At 39.8% G+C, this 21382-nt stretch overlaps 1 protein-coding gene across 1 annotated transcript in view; it reads left to right on the top strand.

Annotated features, from left to right (window-relative positions):
• TM9SF2 (transmembrane 9 superfamily member 2) overlaps positions 1 to 21382 on the top strand; it is a 63105-nt gene that overhangs the window by 36458 nt on the left and 5265 nt on the right. The window contains exons 10-16 of the mRNA XM_029938442.1: positions 424 to 532; positions 3390 to 3522; positions 6835 to 6954; positions 10158 to 10215; positions 14718 to 14877; positions 17064 to 17215; positions 18309 to 18420. Coding sequence (XP_029794302.1) covers positions 424 to 532; positions 3390 to 3522; positions 6835 to 6954; positions 10158 to 10215; positions 14718 to 14877; positions 17064 to 17215; positions 18309 to 18420 — 844 coding nt within the window. The remainder of the gene's footprint in view (positions 1 to 423; positions 533 to 3389; positions 3523 to 6834; positions 6955 to 10157; positions 10216 to 14717; positions 14878 to 17063; positions 17216 to 18308; positions 18421 to 21382) is intronic.

The raw sequence follows: 21382 nt of genomic DNA, 5'->3' as shown, positions 1-21382 counted from the left end.
CCGGGTGGCTCAGTAAGGTAAGTGTCTGACTTTGGCTCAGGTCATGATCTCTCAGTTCCTGAGTTCGAGCTCCATGTTGGGCTCTGTGCTGACAGCTCAGAGCCTGGAGCTTGCTTTGGATTCTGTGTTTCCCTCTCTCTATCTCTTCCACTTATGCTTTCACTCTTTCCTCTCTCTCCTATCTCTGTCTCTAAATAAACATTTAAAAAATCCTACTTCTCAATAAATTATGATAAGATTATTATGATAATTATATAAAATTCTGTATCCACTAGAAAGACACATAGCAGAGCACAGCTCATTGAATCTGTTGGATCTTAGGCCAAATTTTTATTTTGATCAGTGCTGTTGTAATGTGCTTGAATAAACGTTTTGAAAAGGAAATGAAGCTCCGCATTAATCCTGACATGCTTATTTCTACAGTATCATGAATTCCCTGGTCATTGTCCTCTTCTTGTCTGGAATGGTGGCTATGATTATGCTACGGACACTGCATAAAGATATTGCCAGGTATAATCAGATGGATTCTACGGTGAGTGAAACATCTGAACTATTCTCTGATCTGCTGAGGAGAGTCCTTATTTTATTTGGAAAAAGTTAATAGCTTTAGACATAATCTGCTTCTAAAACATTCTTCTCAAAAGTTATCCTGAACTCACATTTTCAAATAAGAAAATGATCCTAAAGAATTGGTATTCTCTAGGGGTGCCCGGGTGGCTCAGTCGGTTAAGCATCTGACTTCAGCTCAGGGCATGATCTCGCGGTTCGTGGGTTCAAGCCCTGTGTTGGGCTCTGTGTTGACAGCTCAGAGCTTGGAGCCTGCTTCAGATTCTGTGTATGTCTTTCTCTGCCCTTCCCTGCTCGTACTTTGTGTCTCTCTCGCTCTCTCAAAAATAAATAAAAAAAGAAGCATTAAAAACCAATTCTCTAGAGTTCTTCTCTGGAAACTTAGTCCCTCTGCTGTCAGAGCTGCTCTCGCTCCAGTCCTGAGCCTCTATTCACGGATGTCCTGTCAGCTCTCAGCCTCCATTCCCAGCATGCTCCCTGCTGGTGACTCAGCAAAGCTGAGTGGAGTAGCTCCCAGGCAGTTTTTATTTGTGTGTATTTAATTTTCCAAAATTAATTTTAGCTGAATTTTATCATTTCAACCTTTTGGTATATTCAAAGTAATTTAATGTCCCAACTTCATTTATTCTCAAAGCATATTTATTTTTATTTTTACTATTTTAGAGAGAGAGTGTGGGGGCGCCTGGGTGGCTCAGTCGGTTGAGCCTCCGACTTTGGCTCAGGTCAAGATCTCATGTTCGTGGGTTCGAGCCCCACATCAGGCTCTGTGCTGACAGCTCAGAGCCTGGAGCCTGCTTCGGATTCTGTGTCTCCCTCTCTCTCTGCCCCTTCCCACTCATACTCTCTCTCTGTCTCAAAAAATAAATAAAACATTTAAAAAAAAAAAAAAGAGAGAGAGTGTGTGTGAACAGGGCAAAGGGACAGAGGGGGAGAGAAAGAATCTTAAACAGGCTCCACGTTCAGCTTAGAGCCCAATGCAGGACTTGATCCCACAACGCTGGGATCATGACCAAAGTTGAAATCTAAGAGTTGGATGCTCAACCGACTGAACCAGCCATGCACCATCTTAAAACATTTCAAACTCGGGACATCTCGTGGCTCAGTCAGTTAGGTGTCCATTTCTTGGCTTCGGCTGAGGTCATGATCTTGTGAGTTTGAGCCCCGTGTTGGGCTATGTGATGACAAGGCAGAGCCTGCTTGGGATTCTTTGTCCCTCTCTCTCTGCCCTCCATCGCTCGTGTTCACTCTCGGTCTCTCTGTCTCTCCCTCAAAATAAGTATAAACCGGAAAAACAAAAAGAATTTTAGTTGTATAATGTTTTATATTTTCTACTTTTTCATTTTATAGCAACTCTTTAATAAAATTTCCACAAGAATCACAGTGACTTGTAATGTATACAAAAAACTCAGATTTTATGTATCCTTTTTCCTGATTTCTTGTCTTTTTCTTCTCAACTTTTCTGTCCTATTCTAATTAGAAAAAGAACATATTAATGTTCATAATCTTTTTAGCATTTCTTCCCTAAAATCTCTTTTCCATTATTTTTATTGGTTATTAAATTTTTTTTTAACATTTTTTTAATGTTTTATTTATTTTTGATACAGAGAGAGACAGAGCATGAGAGGGGGAGGGGCAGAGAGAGAGAGGGAGACACAGAACCGGAAGCAGACTCCAGGCTCTGAGCTAGTGGTCAGCATAGAGCCTGACACGGGGCTCGAACCCACGAACGTGAGATCTGACCTGAGCCAAAGCCGGAGGCTTAACCGACTGAGCCACCCAGGCGCCCCGGTTATTAAATATTTTATTAAGACAATTTCAAAATACTCTTTCATAATTGGCAATTCAACTGACTGCTCAGCTGATGCTCACTGATGGTATTTTTTCCTTAATTTGTACAAAGGTGCCAGGCCAGGGGGACCCTGCTTCCGCTCTTTCCTCTCCCATTCCTTTTTCCCCCTGACTGTAACAGGCAGAGCGACTCTGTCAGACGTCACCCAGATTGCTTCCCTCCTGACCACAGCCCTCCAGTAGCTTCCCAGTTCGCTCGGGTGAAAGCCCGAGTCTTCACAGGGGCTGGTGTTGGCTTCTGTTGAAATATTTTAGAAGTAGAGCTGAAGACTTGTTAGAGAACTGTGTTCAAGGTGTGGGGAAAAGGGAGAAATCGAGGAGGATTCCAGGGTTTGGGGGACAGGCTGGCTGGCAACTTGAAGCTTCTCCTGCAGTGTTGGGGGCGGGGCCTGCAGAAAGAGCAAGTGCAGGTGGGGGAGAAAATCCATCCAGCTGTGGAGGATTCTGTCCAGGATGCTTGTTGAGTAACCAGGCAGAGCTGCTGATAAGGAGTTGTGTGTGTGTGTCCTGGGATGAGGGGAGCAGTCGGGGCTGGCGACACGAGCTGCTTCATGTGCTCACAGCTAAGCCGACTGACGCCCACAAAGTAGCCGTGGAGTCGGATACCGTTTGCTCATTTTGGAGACTGATAGATATAGATGGGAAAGGGGTGTGAGTAAAAGTGAAGTCCTCAAGTTGGATCATAAAGCATGTCTAGAACTAGGTAAGTATCACATTACCTTTGTATTTCTCTTTAAAGTTTCTCAATGACTGTATTTATAGAGCTTAACGTACAACATTCCTTTAAAAACAATTCAAGGAAACTAAAGCTCTGTGAGTCAAACTTTATAACATAAAGCTTGGAAATTGAGATCAATATTAACATTTGTAAGTTTAAAAAATTTTTGTCTATGTCAGCATATTCACCAGTGAACAAACTGTGCAGCTGTCTGGTGAGACCACATGTCAACTAAACAAGTTCTTCCCCTTTTCAGGAGGACGCCCAGGAAGAATTTGGCTGGAAACTGGTTCATGGTGATATTTTCCGTCCTCCAAGAAAAGGGATGCTGCTGTCAGTCTTTCTGGGATCAGGGACACAGATTTTAATTATGACTTTCGTGACTCTATGTAAGTATTAAGTGAAAATTAAAAGATAGAAAATTCATTAACATGTTTGCATGTCTATGTGATCATGTTAACTATTTTTCTACATTAAATCGATGATTTTAGGACAGTGATATTAAACTAAAATCCATTAAAAAAAAAAAAAAGAGCGGCGCCTGGGTGGCTCAGTCGGTTGAGCGTCCGGCTTCGTCTCAGGTCAGGATCTCACGGTTGTGTGTTCAAGCCCCACGTAAGGCTCTGTACTGACAGCTAGCTCAGAGCCTGGAGCCTGTCTTCAGAGACTGTGTCTACCTCTCTCTCTGACCCTCCCCATGCTCACACTGTCTCTCTCTGTACCTCTCTCTCAAAAATAAATAAAACATTAAAAATTAAAAAAAAAAAAAAGAAAATACTTTTTCTAAATAATTATTAGAAAACCAGTTTTCCTAAGTGAAGTAGTTATGCTAGATTATATCTAAGAATACTTTTGGCTTTTAAATCTGTGTACTCTGGCCATATGTTATTTGGGGCAGGGTTAGCTGTGCTGGAAAACTGACATCCTATCTCCCTTTGTCAAGGGAGCCTTTGTCAAGCTGTCAGAGCTGGAGGTGTCTAGGTACCTGAAGCCATCTGGTTCTGAGTATGGGTGGCTTGGAATCAGGGTCATGTATGTTTGACTGTCCCATACCACCTGGAGCAGTAGGATCAGGGTTCCAGGATGTTCTTGGCTTCCAGTGAGAGACCAAAAGAAAAAGAGGGGATACGGCAAGAAACTTGGAAGGATTTAGGAAGCAGGAACTTTCCTTCTCTAGCACTTTCCCAAAGAGATCTTCCCACACAGAAAATAGCTCCTCCTTATGCCACCTGAAAATCTTCAGAAGTGTTATTACTTAAATGTTTGTCAGTAGGACAACCATTTTTGGTTTTTGTGGGGGGGGGGGTTGTTGATTTTTGAGAAAGAGAGGGAGGGAGACAGAGGGTCCAAAACCACACTGAGAGTGCAGAGCCTGATACGGGCCTCGAACCCATGAACCATGAGATCATGACCTGAGCCAAAGTCAGACACTTTGGCTGAGTCACCCAGGAGCCCCTAGGACAAGCCTTTTTTTTTTTTTTTTTTTTTTTAACACAGAATAGCTCCTTCCCCTGGCCCCCCACCGACCCAACCCCTTAGAGTTCTTGATTAGCCTGGGAATACAGTATTTACAAAGTTTTTCCTAATTGTGAGAGAAGAAATGCTCATGGAGTTTTCTAAATTTTGCTTTTATTTCCCTTATGTTTGCTTTATTGGTCCTTCTACTAATGAACAGTAACAAATGAATTTTCACTATAAATACATAAGTGAAATAAATGAATTATTACTGGAAATTCAGAAACCACTGACCTTTTAATTTTTAATATATGATTTATTGTCAAATTGGCTAACATACTATGTGTACAGTGTGCTCTTGGTTTTGGGGGTAGAGTCCCGTGATTCATCACTTACATACAACACATACATACAACATACATACAGACAACCGTGAGAGTACACGAGTGGGGAGGGGTTGGGGGAGGGGGGGGGGAGAGGGAGAGAGAATCTTAGGCTCCATGCCCAGCAAGGAGCCCAACATGGGGATCGATCTCGTGACTGAAATTATGACCTGAGCTGAAACCAAGAGTAGGATATAATCAACTGAGCCACCAGGCACTCCTAATAATTTTTTAATGAACATTTGTTCTTATGTTTGATTGCATATTAAATATGTAATGCTAAAGTCATTTTATGTTAGTAAAATTGTTCCAAATTCTTATGATGGAACATAACTATATAAATGCTTTACAAAGAGAATTCATACTCCCAAATGTCTGGCACCTGAATAAGTTTGAGAAGCTAGAGGTATACATCACTTTGAAGCCTAACCTGACGGTTAACTGGAACTAGTATCTTTATCTACTTAGATAAAGAGATGCAACTGTGGTGGGTAGGGCTTGAATTCTAGCCTTAAGTGGGTCCTGCTGGAGAGGGTAGGTTGGGAGAAGACATCATGACAGAGGTTTGGGCACAACCAGAGGATCACGGGAAAGCTAGTTGGGGATCACCAGATCCCCAGAGAGCCAGGGTACAGCTGGAGCAGAATGGATGCTTTAGGATAAAATGTTTCTTGAAAATTTTATTGTGAGTTGCCTTCTAGCATCATCTGCTCTCTGCTAGAAAGTGAACTTGTAAGGAGGGAAAGTTTCAGAGTGCCTAGGGATCATTTCCTTTAAATGCTTAAATATGAACTTTCTCCTTCAGAACAGTACACTTCTCAGTCTTGTGGGGAATGGGGAGGGATGCATTTTGGTTGAAAATCTGATCGATTTCTTGCTGATCATCAGCTCCTAGTCTTGCCCCTTGGTCGGTGCTGATGAGAAGGTGTGGGTAGACATGTGATTGATTACGTGCCCCTCAGAGAAATACTTGCTCCTGGGGTTAGAAAGCCACGTGAATTTCTTTCTGAGATAAGTCACAACTTCTGAATCCTAGCTTAAATCCAGGAATCTCTACAAATGTAAGACAGCGTTTTTATTCTTATTAGATAGGTTATGTACAGAAGAAAAATTAAACGAATCAACAAATAAGGGGAGAAGCAAGAATTTCCCTGAGTCAGTGACCAGGTCCTTGAGTAACTTGTGTTCAGAAAGCTAATGGTACTATGAAATCTTTTTTGTTTTATTCATTGATTAGATTCTATCTTGTCTCTTGTGCTTGAATGTTACATTTCTCACTCCAGAGGGCACAGTATTATTTTTAAAGTGGGAGTATTTCATGTTGGGAATGTCTGTATTCCTATTAATTTTAGTGTTTATTTTTTTACTTTTATGTTTTTGAGAGAGATAGAGTGTGAGTAGGGGAGGGGGCTGAGAGAGAAAGACACAGTATCTGAAGCAGGCTCCAGGCTCTGAGCTGTCAACATAGAGTCCACCTTGGGCTCTGAACACATCAACTGCAAGATCATGGCCTGAGCCATAGTTGGACGCCTAACCAACTGAGCCACCCAGGCACCTTATATTAATTTTAAAATATCAGAAGAGCTGAAAGCACTCATGAGCATCCAGTCAGCCTTCCCTGATAACAGGAAAGGTGGGGTCTTATGGACCCTACAAGAAGCATCCAAAGTGAAGGTTGCTTTATTTATGATCCTGTAAATGTAGTGCCTTAAAATAGTGCTAAGATCTAGGGTGGCTGTAGGTAAGATCGTGCATTCATGAAATTGTATTGGTTTCTTGTTTAGAAACTGAAAGGGTCTTCCGTCACTTCACAACAAGGGAAACAGTAATAAAATTTGTAACTTAAAATTACTTATTTTTTAGTTTTTGCTTGCCTGGGATTTTTGTCACCAGCCAACAGAGGAGCACTGATGACTTGTGCCGTGGTCCTGTGGGTGCTGCTGGGTACTCCTGCGGGCTATGTTGCTGCCAGGTTTTACAAGTGTGAGTAAAAGCCGCCCTGACTGTCAGGTCAGGGACCTCCTCTGCTACATCACTGCATCTGTTCTTGAAACAATGTGTATCATAGGTATGCATCTTTATTTAGAAGAAACTTGTGAAGTAAGTGGCCATCCCTAGATTTATTTATTAAATAATGTTTGTACAGTGAGGTAAGCACATTTAGGTGTTGCTTATCCACCACCATGCCCTCTGTCCTTTTTCTTTGATGTTTTGACAAAAGAAATGTGACTGAAAAACTTAGATTTGCTATATTCATAGAAATATATAGACTAATAAAGGAAGAAAGTATACTTAGGACTATCACTAATTTATTAACTAAAACAAGTAATACATATAGTAACACCTTTTCTTACATAAGAAAGGTTATGCTTATAATTATATCAATTTAATATTTAGAAAAATAGACTACTTAACCTAAGATTGCACTATTTTGAAGAGCCCTGAAGTAGTTTAATTTGCTTTTATAATGTAATTAGTTGTAATCTCTTGTATTCTTGCTTTCTAAAAGAAAAATAAAGTTCAGTGGAAAAAAGCATCAGGGCCACAGAGTAAGGAAGGGATATGACTAGATGATTAGAAGCAGCAGCTTTGCTAGGGGCAGTGAAAGCTGGTGTTTGCTGTGGAATCCTGAAGTCTATCAAGGTGGTCTCCTAGTTAATCTGTAATTTAAAGTGACGGGGAGGAGGTAAAAAAGAAACCTATCCTGAAAACTGTAAGATACTGATGAGAGAAACTGAAGATAATGGAAAGATATACCATGCTCATGAATTAGAAGAAGTAATATTGTTAAAATACACTACTGAAAGCAGTCTGCTAATTCAGTGCAATCCTTATCAAAATACTAAGAGTATTTTTCATAGAACTAGAAAAAATAAGCCTAAAATTTGTATGGAATCATAAAAGACCCTGAATGTTCAAAGCAATCAGGAGAAAGAACAAAACTGGAGTTATCACAAACCAAGATTTCAAAATACATCAGAAAGCTGTACCAGTTAAAACAGTAGGATACTGGCACCAAAAATAAGCACATAGATCAATGGAACAGAATAGATAGCCCAGAACTAAACTCACAGTGACAAGGTCAGTTTATCTGCAACAATGAGGCAAGAATATATAATGGAGGAAAAAGACAGTCTCTTTAAAAAATGATGCTGAGGAAACTGGACTACTTTCTTGCACCAAACAGAAGTAAGCTAACATGGATTAAAGACCTAATGTGAGACCTAAAACCACAAAATTCGTAGAAGAGAGAATGCAGGCAAGTAATCTCTTTGATATTAGCCTTAGTGGCATATTTATGTTGTTTCCCCTGTCATTCCTCAGGCAGGGGAAGCAAAAGCAGAAATAAAACTATTGGAACTGTACCAAAATAAATATTATTGTCCATTTGCACAGTAAAACACAAATATCTTGTATGATTTCACTTATGTAGAGTCTAAAAAACAGAACAAACAAAAAAATGGACCCTTAAATACAGAGAACAAATTAGTGATTGCCAGAAGGGAGGTTGTTGGGGAAATGGGTGAAATAGATGAAAAGGGATGAAGATGTACAGACTTTCAGTTGTAAAATGAATATTTCACATAGGTGAAAACTACAGTATAGGGAATGTGGCGAGTAATAACGTTGTGTGGTGACAGCTGGTGACTACACTCTGTCGTGGTGAACATTAAGTAATACGGGGAATCAGTATGCTGTGCACCCGAGACTGATACCACATTGTGTCAGTTATACATCAGTGATAAATGGCAGGGGGGAGTGCCCACCATAAACAAAAGCAAACAAAAGCAGAAGATGGGGGACAGAACTACAGTTGATGTGAAGGTTTGCGGTGAAACACAGGATACATAGGCAGCCTTAAAAGTGAGGTTGGCTAGACTCAACTCCAAGTAGAAATATTCATTAGACTTTGCCAGGGACAGTGCTTTCCTGAAAATGAGATGTCCTACACGTATGTGTGTCTGTGTTTTACTTTTTGTGTGTCTTGTCCAAGTTTTTTCTTTTGTATCGTTTCCTAAAGGGCAGAGGGTTGCGAGTGTCATTTGTCATTTAACACATCTGAGCTGAGCCGTAGTTGGACCCCTGCCCGAGGACCTCCCTGCTTCCTGCTCCCTGTGCTGAACGCTCCAGCCCATGCTCCCTCCCAGCCCAGAGGCAGCCCCTCTTTAACTCCTGCTCCGTCCTTCAGGCCCCCCAGCTGCACATGGATCAGGCAGAACATTCCAAGAGGTGCTGGCATGTGGCCCCCAGTCAAAGTACTTCATTTTATAGAATCATTGCTAATATTTCAAAAAATATTATTTGAATTTTGATTGGAATTGTATTAAACCCTGAGTTAATAATTTCATAATAGTCTCTTTATCAGTAATGCTCCTAAATCAAATCTCCTATACTTAATTTGTCATTTTGCTTTAGGGCAAATGGTACTTGCTTATAAACCATTGAAACTTTTCTAAGAAACCAGAGCTGCTCTCCCACCTCAGCCAGTTTCATCTCCAGCTTTTAAACTGGAAGCAGAAGAGTTCTTTCATTTTTTAACTCTCTGTTCTTTAAAAGAAAATGTTAAGTGGGGAAAAGAAATTAGAGAGGGGCGAAGCACATGAAAAAGTTCATAAGCAAATTTGTTCTGTCGAGCGGCCTTACCGTCCTGCTCTTCTCAGTCGCCTGATCTGACGCACCCAAGCCCCATGCCCACGTCTGGCCCCTCCCAGAAACTGCAGTGCTGCACGAATCCCGGAGATTTAGGCCTGCTGTGGAAACGGAATGTGCTGCACTTGAGGCTTGCGGGTTCCTAGTTGCATAACGTATTTTGAAACTGGCCGTAAGGGAAGGGAGGGTCCTCAGTATGCCCCTTCTCTGTCCAGTCCTGGGGATGGAAAGTGGCCTAGAACTTAAGGGTTTTATTCTGAAGTAAAAAGATTGGAAAAGAAGTGGTCTGGATGACCTTACTCTGATACTAGATTTATGCTGAAGCAAACGCCCTGAGAGCAGGGTTATCCAGCCAGGTCCTGTGATGCGCACCTCTGGTCTGGGTCACTTAGGGAGCACCATATCGTCTGCTGGTGGGGTTTTCTAGGAGTGGTACCCAGTGCTGTCTGGAATTTGTCTAATGCCAGCCATACATGGTTATTTGGTTTGCTCTGAAGAAAAGTCTGTATGTTATACCAGTTTGTTTTCTTCCACAGCCTTTGGAGGTGAGAAGTGGAAAACAAACGTTTTATTGACATCATTTCTGTGTCCTGGGTAAGTGAACGTTTCAGTAGTAATTTTCTTACATAGTCATATTTTAGTTCCCAGATTTTCAGTCTCTTAGCTCTTATTCTGTTTCTAAACCTTGTACACTAGAAAATGTATTTAATTTTTTAAAAAGGGATAAAAAAATGAATATTTAATAAACGGTTGCAGAATGACTTCTTCCTGCTGTATCTGGAAAAAGTATCTGTGAACATAAGAAATTTGTAGATTGCTTTTCTTCAAAGTTTATTTCTTAGTCTGTGTAAGTTGGTCTGGCATGAAAGGCTGCACTGAAAGCATTTGATCTAATCACAGGCCAGTGTTTTCACTTGCAGATTATTCAGGCAAGCAAACATTTTCAGGTTTCTATCAAAACTATTGCCACTAGTAAGCAACCTAAGTGCCCACTGATAGATGAACGGGGTAGAGGAGATGCGGTGACACACGTATACACACACAATGGATATTACTTACTCAGCCATGAAAAGAAAGAATGAGGTCTTGCCATTTGTGACATCATGGGTAGACCTAGTGCTAAGTGAAATAAGTCTGAGAAAGACGAATACCATGTGATCTCACTCATATGTGGAATCTAAAAACAAATGGACAAACAAAACAGAAGTAGACTCATAAATGTAGAGAACAGATTGGTGGATGCCAGAGGGGAGAGTTGGGGAAAGGGATGGGCAAAGTAAGTCAAGAGAATTAAGAGTTAAAAACTACCACGTGTAAAATAAATTAAGTGATAGAGGTGAAAAGTGGAACCAAAGGAGTGTAGTCAGTCGCACTGTACTAGCAGTGTGCAGTAACACAAGGTGACTTGACTTACGTGGTGAGCACTGAGTGCTGGAGAGACACTGTCAAACCACACCGTGTTGTACACCTGAAGCTAAGAGAACATTGTATGTCAACTATCAAAGATAAAAAGTTGTTTTAAAGTATTGCCACTTTATTTAGAGTTTATTCCATTAAATAGAGTGATATGTAGCAAAAAATTTTTTTAAATGACCATCACAGTAAAAAAAAATAAAAATTGTGACCCTTTGGAAGATAGCTTTTGATATCAAGTATCTGGTTGGTGTCTGGTCCGAGAAATAGAACCCACTTTTCCCCCCAGGTCCCAGATTTCTGGTGGACGGGAGCCAGCCTCTGAGCAGTCAGCAGCAATAGTGAAAGCCAGCGGTTAAACCTAAAAGCCAGCCATTCCATTTGCAGGCCAGGAATGAGAGAATGACAGTAGTTGCATTGTTCATGCATGTTTGGGGCAAATACTCCCTCAGATAATTACCTCCATGGAAGAATGGCATGATTCTCAACCATTCATGATGCATTCAGATTGATTTATTTATTCATTCATTCTAGAAAGAGGGTGAGCAGGGGAGAGGGGCAGAGAGAGAATCTTTTTTTTTTTTTTAATGTTTGTTTATTTTTGAGAGAGAGAGACAGAGCACAAGTGGGGGAGGAGCACAGAGAGAGGGAGATGCAGAATCCGAAGCAGGCTCCAGGCTCTGAGCTGTCAGCACAGAGCTCGACACGGGGCTCAAACTCAGGAGCTGTGAGATCATGATCTGAACTGAAGTCAGATGTTTAACTGACTGAACCACTCAGGCCGAGAGAGAGAGAGAGAGAGAGAGAGAGAGAGAGAGAGAGAGAGAGAGAGAGAATCTTAAGCAGGTTTCTCAGATTTTTATGCTTTTTTCAAGCCAAATCCTGTCTTCTTTCCCGTCAGCTAGAGAAGTATTCCTTCTCTAAGACAAGTCAGCTGTGACATCCTTCAGAATCTTGCCTTTCAGACATTCCTCCTACTCTGGCATCTTCTGTTTCTCAGTGTTCTGTTCATGTGTTTCGTCATCTTTCCTACAAATGTCCTTAGGCGCCCAAATCCTAAAAGGAGCTTCTCATAAACATCTTCCCTTCTACTATCTTCTTTCTTTTACATTCCCAACAAACTGCCTTGAAAAAAATATTTTGTTCCTTTATTCTCGTTTTCTTCTCAGAACACATTTACAATGTAAGCCCACCTCCTCTTTCTTCCCTTCTGACTTTAGTGAAAACTTCTCTCAAATGCCAGTGATATTCCCGTTTCTATATATAGAAATCATTTTCTCAGTCTTCACTCTGGCTCTCTACATTGTCTAACATTGGGATACTTTCTCCTTGAAATGCCTTTTCTTTTTTGGCTCCATAGAAATTATCCTGAGCCCGTTCTTTTATATCTCTGATCAGCCCTTCTCTGATTTCTCTTCTTCATCCCACCCCTAAAAGTAGGTGTTCCATAAAAAGAAAAAGGAAAGAGAGAAAGTAGGCTTTCACCAGAAGGATAGTGAGATAACGAATGAGGGAAAAGCCAGAGCTGGTGGAGGAAAGGCACAGAAGAGTGCACCAGGAGCCCAAGAGGACAGGCAGAATTAGTGTTTGCCTAGGAAAAAAGTACCATTTAATGACATGAAATTAATTCGTGTAATTTTATGTAAATACCTGCATATAGTTAATACAGTAGACACAAAAAATGGCATTTGATAATATTAAACATTGTCTCCAAATTTAAAAATAATTTAATAGAGGGGCACCTGAGTGGCTCAGTCAGTTAAGCATCTGACTCTTGACCTGGGCTCACGTCATGCTGGTGAGTGAGATCGAGCTCCAAGTTGGGCTCCTTGCTAACAGTGCGATTCCTGCCTGGGATTCTCTCTCTCTCTCTCTCTTTGCTCCTCTCCCACTTGTGCACCCTCGTGCTCTCGCTCTCTTAAAATAAATAAACTTAAAAAAAAAAAGAATAGGGGCACCTGGGTGGCTCAGTTGGTTAAGTGGCCGACTTTAGCTCAGATCATGATCTCACAGTTTGTGGGTTCGGGCTCGGTGCTGACAGCTCAGAGCCTGGATGCTGCTTCGGATTCAGTGTCTCCCTTGCTCTCTATGCCTCCTCCACTCATATTCTGTGTGTCTCTCTCTCTCAAAATTAAACATTTTTAAAAAAATGGACAGGAATGTGTCCTTATATTAATAAAAATCTCATAATTTATTTGTGATATAATTTGTATATGGAGAACACGATTCAGCTAGAAAGCAACAATGGAAAGGAGTATCAGCAACAGAAAACCTTCACAGGACCTGAAACTTTCTAGACATGCACCGCCCATCTGACAAGTGTACAAATAGTTAACTAGTCTGAGATACAGATTCGCCGTGTTCCTTGATGGGAGTACTGGCTGTGGGAGGGTTTGGTACCGTGCTGCGGCTTCTAGCGCGGGAACGGACCTCGACCACCTCGGCCCGGAGCCGCTAGGTGTGGCGTCACCAGTCAGAGAAGTGTTAGATGATGCTTGTAACTGATTGTGTGTCTGAGGGAAGAAGAAGTCTGTTCTTACCAGTCACACACACAAAATCACATCCAGGTGAACTGTTACCTAAACGTAATGGGCTTAACAGTTGGAAGAAAATATGACAGAGTATCTTCCTGGAGGCCCCTGGCTGGCTCAGTCAGTGGAGCACGTTGCTCTTGACCTCGGGGTTGTGAGTTTAAGTCCCGCGTTCAGTATGGAGATTGCATAAAAAATAAAACCTTAAAAAAATAATATAAAAGGAATAGTATCTTCATGATCCCTGATTAGGAAAGACTTTCTTCTCTTATATTACACAAAGGGAAAATTGATGACTGATCACATTAGAAACTGTGTGTGGAGAATGTAGAAACAATTATCGTGTGATTACAGCCATGCTTGTATTTTAATTTTATTTAAAAAATTTTTCTTTGAAGTTTATTCATTTGAGAGAGAGAGAGAGAATGAGAGAATGAGAATATGAGTGGGGGAGGGTCAGAGAGAGAGGGAAACAGAATTCGAAGCAGGCTCCAGGCTCCAAGCTGTCAACACAGAGCCCTATGTGGGGTTCAAACTCACAAACGGTGAGATCATGACCTGAGCCGAAGTCTGATGCCCAATCGACTGAGCCACCCAGCTGCCCCTGCAGCCATGTTTTTAAAAACTGTATAAAAAAAAAAAAAGACTGAAGGGAAGTTAAGTATACCCATTCACTTGTTTGGGTTCATAAAAAGCCATTAACTCAGAGAATGAGATATTTAACAGGGAATTATTAGTAGCTAGAATATGTAAATAACTCACATTTATAACTTTGGAAAAGATGTACACCCCAAATAAAAAACCAGCAAGTCACAGAAATAACAACTCTAAAGCCCCAGGCACAAGATGCTCCACAGTGGTTGTGAACAGGAATTAAATGAAACCACAAATTTGATGATCCAAAGCATGATGAAATCTATAAAGAGGTAACTTTCTTAAGCTACTGGTGGGAGTTTCAGTCAGGCAGCACCAATCCAAAGAGCAGTTAGGCAATTTCAAGAAAGTAAAGTTTTAAATCCATATACCTCATTACTCAGCAACTTCATTTTCTTTGTATTTAACACAGAAATTGTAATATTAATTACACATGATCAGTACTGTATCATTTTGCTTCTGCTCAAGCTTTACCCAAAAGCCCATTGTGTCTTTCAGGATTGTATTCGCTGACTTCTTTATAATGAATCTGATTCTCTGGGGAGAAGGATCTTCAGCAGCTATTCCTTTTGGAACACTGGTTGCCATATTGGCCCTTTGGTTCTGCATATCTGTGCCTCTGACGTTTATTGGTGCATACTTCGGTTTTAAGAAGAATGTAAGTTTACGTGTTAATTTATTCAAATAAATTTCAGCTGTGAAAATGCTGAAAATTTTAGCATAATCCACTTTAAAAGATAGGACAGTGTCTTTTAAAAAGAAAAATGTCTAAAAGATATAACTTACCCTGTGGGACCTGGATTTTATAGAAAATTGATGACCTCTTAGTTTGATGGCAGTCATTCTTAAAATAGTAGAATTTTGGGTAGGGTAGAGAAGTCATAGACATAAACTTAGATTTCAGAATTTTATAAGTAAATGGAAACTGTAGATTAATGGAAAATGAAATGCTAATTTAAACAAATGAAAACTTTAACCTTTTAAAATTAAAAACAATTTTTTTCTTCTGACCTAAAAAGTATGGCCTTTTGCCTTTAGCATTAAGTGTTTCTACATTACTTAACAAAGTAAACCAGGAGTCTGGGTTAGGAGGAGGGCTATAAGAAGAGTGACTATAAAATGACAGCGGTTGTTTTTTTCACATGTAGCTTTGCAATAAATTTTCTATGGTTTTCCTGTTAATGTTTGATTTTAAGGAAGATTCTGCTCAAAGCTCAGTCCCTCCCTGCCTCTAGTCTTTCTCCGCCTCTGCTGCCTCCTTTTGCCCACAGGCTAAGAAGAAAATGAAAATTTTTTCTTTTTCTTTTTTTAAGGTTTATTTATTTTGAGAGAAAGAGAGTAGGAGAGGGGAGGGTGCAGCAAGAGAGGGAGAGGGAGGATCCCAGGCAGGCTCCACTCCATCACTGCAGTCCTAAAGGGGGAATCAAACCCACAGACAACGGTGTGATCGTGACCTGAGCCGAAGTCGGATGCTTAGCTGACTGAGCCACCCTCGTGCCCTGAGAATTTATTTAGTGTCCTCCTCACATCACTGTCCTTGCTCCTCTCTGAGAACATCTAGTCCACAGGGTTAAAAGAGATCATGTGTGACCATGCAGTCTGTGAAGGGGACTCAGGATGTCTGGGAAGAAAGTGTCATTGCTTCATTGTCGCCACTGCACCTAACGTGCCAGCCTACAGTAAGATTTGTCAGTTCTTTGGCATTTTGCTAAAGTTATGATTTTAAATCTGTATGGCATAAAAAGTACATATTAGGGCACAAATAGTGACCTGACAGGATTTAAAATTTTTTATTACATAAATATTTGAAATTCTAAAAATATGCCTGTTAAAAATAAAAACACTGAAGAACAATAGGGCGATTCTCTGCCTATATCCACATACATCTACGTGTAAAATAGTCTAGTTCCTGGACGTGCACTCTCAGAACACCACGTTTTAAGGGTTTTTTCCTAAGTATGTATTTATTTTGAGAAGGAGGGTGCATGTATGCAAGTCGAGGAAGGGCAGAGAAAAAGAGAGAAAGGAGGAGAGTCCCAAGCAGACTCCACACTGTTAGTGCAGAGCCCAACGTGGGGCTTGAGCCCATGAACTTCGAGATCATGACCCGAGCCAAAATCAAGTGTCAGACCTTAACCAACTGAGCCACTCAGATGCCCCACCAAGTTTTAAGTTTTGACATGTCATCACAAGAACTATAAAAGTATGCTTTTGAAATTTTTTGCAAGAAAATGAATTTCTACATCTGTACTCCTCTTTCTCCTCCGCTGTATTTCGGTACTGTAGGTTTCATTTATATTTATACTACCATGTCGTATGTTAGGGAAGGGTTATCTTTCCTAACATATTATATTTATATATATTATAGTTATGGTCATAAAGCTTCATAGAGCTGTTCATTGTTGCCTTTGTGTTTTGAAATCTTTGTAGAATTGAGCAGTTTTAATAAAGATAATATTGCCCATCTCCAAATAAAAACTCATTGACAGTAACTTCAGAATCCGCTAATTTCTTACAGTAATTATGTAATTAAAAGAGAAAACCTAACTTTACCTCCGTCTTAGTAATTTTTTTTTAAGTACTGTATTACCTCCTTCTATGTATTTCTTACTTTACCTAAAGCCATTAGTGGATGAGTGCCGGAAACCATGGAGGCTTGTTCCCGTAGACACACCGAACCCTGTACCAGACGCTTCCAAATACAAATCCCAGTTTGATGACTTAAGTAGATTTATATTGCCAACAGCATGGGAGCTGAGGAAAAGCAGGCAGACAATCTAATATAGAGAAGAATTTTTTAAATAGATCAATAATTTTGAATCCTTTCTCTTTTTTTTACTAAAGGCCATTGAACATCCAGTTCGAACCAACCAGATTCCACGTCAAATTCCTGAGCAGTCCTTCTACACAAAACCGTTGCCTGGTATTATCATGGGAGGGATTTTGCCCTTTGGGTGCATCTTCATACAGCTTTTCTTCATCCTAAATAGTATCTGGTAAGCTTCGGTGAGGTGCTCTCATCCCCATTCCCATTATATGTAGTATTAGCGTTCTCTTCTTGTTTGTCAGGATTGATGGGTATTTATATCTTACACATGTAAACCATTCTCCAATAATCAGAAATATTAAGAGCCAAAAGGTTATTTTATCTTTTCTGTGTGAGAAAAAGAATAAGTGATAACAGCTATTACTATTTGAGTGCTTATTATTTACTTCTGACTTAATTCTCAGACCTCAGTGAGGTGGGTATCCCCATTTTCCAGAGACAGAGGTGAAGCTTTGGATGTTAAGTAATTTACCTGTGTTACAGGACTGCGATGCAACAGAAAATTTCCCTGTCTCTCGTAACTGTGTTCTTAAGTCGCTAAACCTGTACTACTTCAGAGAGAAGATACCCTGAGCCCTGGATAAAACAGGGATTCGAGCAAGCACTGGGAGGAGGGGGAGGTAGATGACCTTCAAAGATCTTACTAATCCCCAGATTCCTTCATTCTCTTGGTATCTTACTTGCACGGAGAAACTCATAGTGCTAATTCTGAGCCACTATTGTACTGTATGCAGTATGTCTACACTGCAGCATGTTATCGTAATCTGACCAGTTGACATGTTACAGCAAGCACCACAGTCTGCAGTAACAGGAACCAGAATTGAATTTGAGCTTTTTAGTGATTAGGACATATCTTTCCTTCCTGATTATTCCAACATTTTCAAAATTCAGCGATTTTTATCACATATGATAAGAAACAATATGTACCAAATGTGACCCTTTTTTAGTGTGGCTCTGCCTGTGTATTAATTTTTTTTATTAAATTTGTCTGACTCACCAGTGAACAGTTAGACTAAGCATATTTGACTAAATAAGAGTTTCAGGTTCTACGTGATGAGAAGGCAAAATCCAATGACATTACCAAACCTTTTCCTCTCCCTGCCCTACCCCCACTCCATCCACACCTGTGTGAATGTGCTGTGTTTAATTAGTTGGGGGAAGAAAAGCAACTTTTTTCAGTTCAGGGGAAGTGAAAAGACTGTATCATTTACTGTGTCAAAGAGAAAAGATTTATAGTTTAATCTTGACATGTTTGATTATAGGTCACACCAGATGTATTACATGTTTGGCTTCCTATTTCTGGTGTTTATCATTTTGGTTATTACATGTTCAGAAGCAACTATACTTCTTTGCTATTTCCACCTATGTGCAGAGGTATGTATTAGCAATATTCACTTATATTAATTTGTAGCCAGTATCAGTAATTTTAGCATAAGACAAGTTTGAATACCATTAATTGAAATAATTTCTATAAATATGTGTTTATTAAGATAGAAATTGACCTGCATTCCTCAATTAAACGTATAGCCCTTTTTAGAATTGGATTAAGATAGTATCTCAGTTCAGTATATTTATTTAGAGCTTAAATTTTAAATGTTAATTTTCTTGTGTTTTCTTTTTTTTCTTTTAAAAGTTTTTAATTTTTATTTAAAATGGGTGTTTTTTTTGACACGAGCGTTTATTTTGACAAAGAGAAGGAATCCCAAGTAGGCTCCATGGTGTCAAACAGAGCCCTGAGTGGGATTCTAACTGTGAGATCATGACCTGAGTCAAAATCAAGAGTCAGATGCTTAACTAACTGAGCCATCCTGGCACCTCTTTTTAAAAAATGTTTATTTATGTATTTTGAGAGAGCACGTGAGCATGCACATGCATGTGAGTGGGGGAGGGGCAGAGAGGGGGAGAGAGAATGCCAAACAGGCTCCACACCCCGTGCACAGCCCGATGTGGGGCACGTCTCACAAGGCAAGATCATGACCTGAGCTGAAATCAAGAGTGTCTGCTTAACCAACCGAGCTACCCAGGCACCCTGGGGATGTTAATTTTCTGAGAATAGCACATTGGGAATTTTCATTTTTGAGTTTTTAAATGTCTAAATTAAAAATTAGTATTCTTTATGAAATACAGGTATTTCTGGATTGGAAATAGAGTGAAAACATTTTTTTAACGAATATACTTTTCTTGTGGATTTTTAAAAAATGCTTATTTTGAGAGAGAGCAAGAGAGTGCATGCAAGTGGGGGAGGGGCAGAGGGAGAGGGAGACAGAATGCCAGGTGGCTCTGAGCTATCTGTCAACTCAGAGCCTGACATGGGGCTCAGTCCACAAACTGAGACATAACCTGAGCCGAAATCCAGAGCCGGACACTCAACCAGCTGAGCCACACAGGCACCCTCAGTATAAAACGTTTTTAAGTGGGAAAACTCATTAAAACATTTCAGTTATTACATTATAATGAATTATAGTCATGGCAAAATGATGACATTCTTATGTAGAAGTGTTTTTAAAGATCTAGGTTATATTAAAGCATTCTTTTGTAGTTATTTTCTATATAGGAGATTAAATCCAATTTTGTTAAACTTAGGTGCTTTTTTTAAACAATTGAGGTTAAAATCACATAACTTAAAACTAAACCATTTTAAAGTGAACAGTTCAGTGGCGTTTACTATATTAATTTACAGTGTTGTACAACTACCACATCTTTCTAGTTCCAAAATACTTTCATCACCCTTTAATAAAACTTTATACCTAGTAAGCAGTTACTTCCCATTCCCCTCTCCCTTCAAAACCCTGGCAATCACCAGTCTGCTTTCTGTCTACAAATTTACCGATTCTGGACATTTCGTATAAATGGAATCATGTGGCCTTTTGTATCTGGCTTCTTTTACATAGCCGAATGTTTTCAGGAGTCAGTTCTTTGTTCCTTTTTATAGCTGAATAATATTCCATTGTATAGATAGATCCTAATTAGTTTATCCATTCATTTGCTGATGGAAGTTACGTTTGTTTCCACCTTTTGGTTATTGGGAATAGTGCTACTATGAGCATTCATATACAAATACTTGTTTTGAGTACCAGTTTTCAGTTCTTTCGGGTGTATACCTACAAGTGGAATCACTGAGTCATATGGTAAATCTTTTTTTTTTTTTTTAATGTTTTATTTATTTTTGAGAGAGAGAGACAGTGTGAGCAGGGGAGGGTTAGAGAGAGAGAGGAAGACACAGAATCTGAAGCAGGCTCCAGGCTGAGCTGTCAGCACAGAGCCCGACGCAGGGTTCAAACCCATGAACTGTGAGATCATGACCTGAGCTGAAGTCGGATGCTTAACCGATGGAGCCACCCAGGTGCCCCTCATATGGTAATTCTTTAACTTTTTGCAGAGCCACCAAACTGTTCTTCACAGTGGCTGTACCGTTTGCCTTCTTACCAGAAATGCACAAGTGTTCTAATTTCTCCATATCCTGCCTACACTTGCTATTTTCCTTTTTTTTTTTTTAATTACAACCATCCTTGTAGGTGTGAAGTTGTATCTTATTGTGGTTTTGATTTTCATTTCCCCAGTGACTAATGATGTTGAGCATCTTTTCTTTAGTTGTTGACCATCTGTGTATCTTGTTTAGAGAAATGTCTGTTTAGATCTTTTACCCATTTATGAACTGGGTTGTTTATCTTTTTTGTTGAAGTATAAGAGTTCTATGTATATTCTGAATACCAAGTACGAAATTTATATCAGATAAATAATTTGTTGAGCACCTAGGTGACTCACTTGGTTAAGCGTCTGACTTCAGCTCAGGTCATGATCTCATGGTCCATGAGTTTGAGCCCCGTGTTGAGCTCTGTGCTGACAACTCAGAGCCTGGAGCCTGCTTTGGATTCTGTGTCTCCCTCTCTCTCTCTCTGACCCTCCCTCCTCATACTCTGTCTTTCTCTCTCAAAAGTAAATAAACATTGGAAAATTTAAAATAAAAGTAATTTGCAAATATTTTCTCTCATTCTGTAGGTTGTCTTTTTTACTTTTACTTTCTTGATAATGGCCTGTACACACACTTTTTAATTTTAATAGTCTTATTTATCTATTTTTTTCTTTCGTTGTCATATGTAAGAATTCATTGCTAAATCCAAGGTAATGAAAATTTATCTCTGTTTTCTTCTGAGTGTATAGTTTTAGCTTATATATTTAGATCATTGATCGATTGTGAGTTTATTTTTGGTTATGGTAATTAGTTAGGAATCTACCTTCATTCTTTGCATGTGAATATCCAGTTTTTCCAGCACCATTTGTTAAAGAGACTGTTACTCTTTCTTCATTGAATGGTCTTGAAACCTTGTGGAAAATC

Source organism: Suricata suricatta, chromosome 4 (assembly GCF_006229205.1).
Source record: "Suricata suricatta isolate VVHF042 chromosome 4, meerkat_22Aug2017_6uvM2_HiC, whole genome shotgun sequence".
In the NCBI taxonomy this organism is placed as follows: Eukaryota; Metazoa; Chordata; class Mammalia; order Carnivora; family Herpestidae; genus Suricata; species Suricata suricatta.
This window is presented reverse-complemented; position numbering and strand designations above follow the sequence as displayed.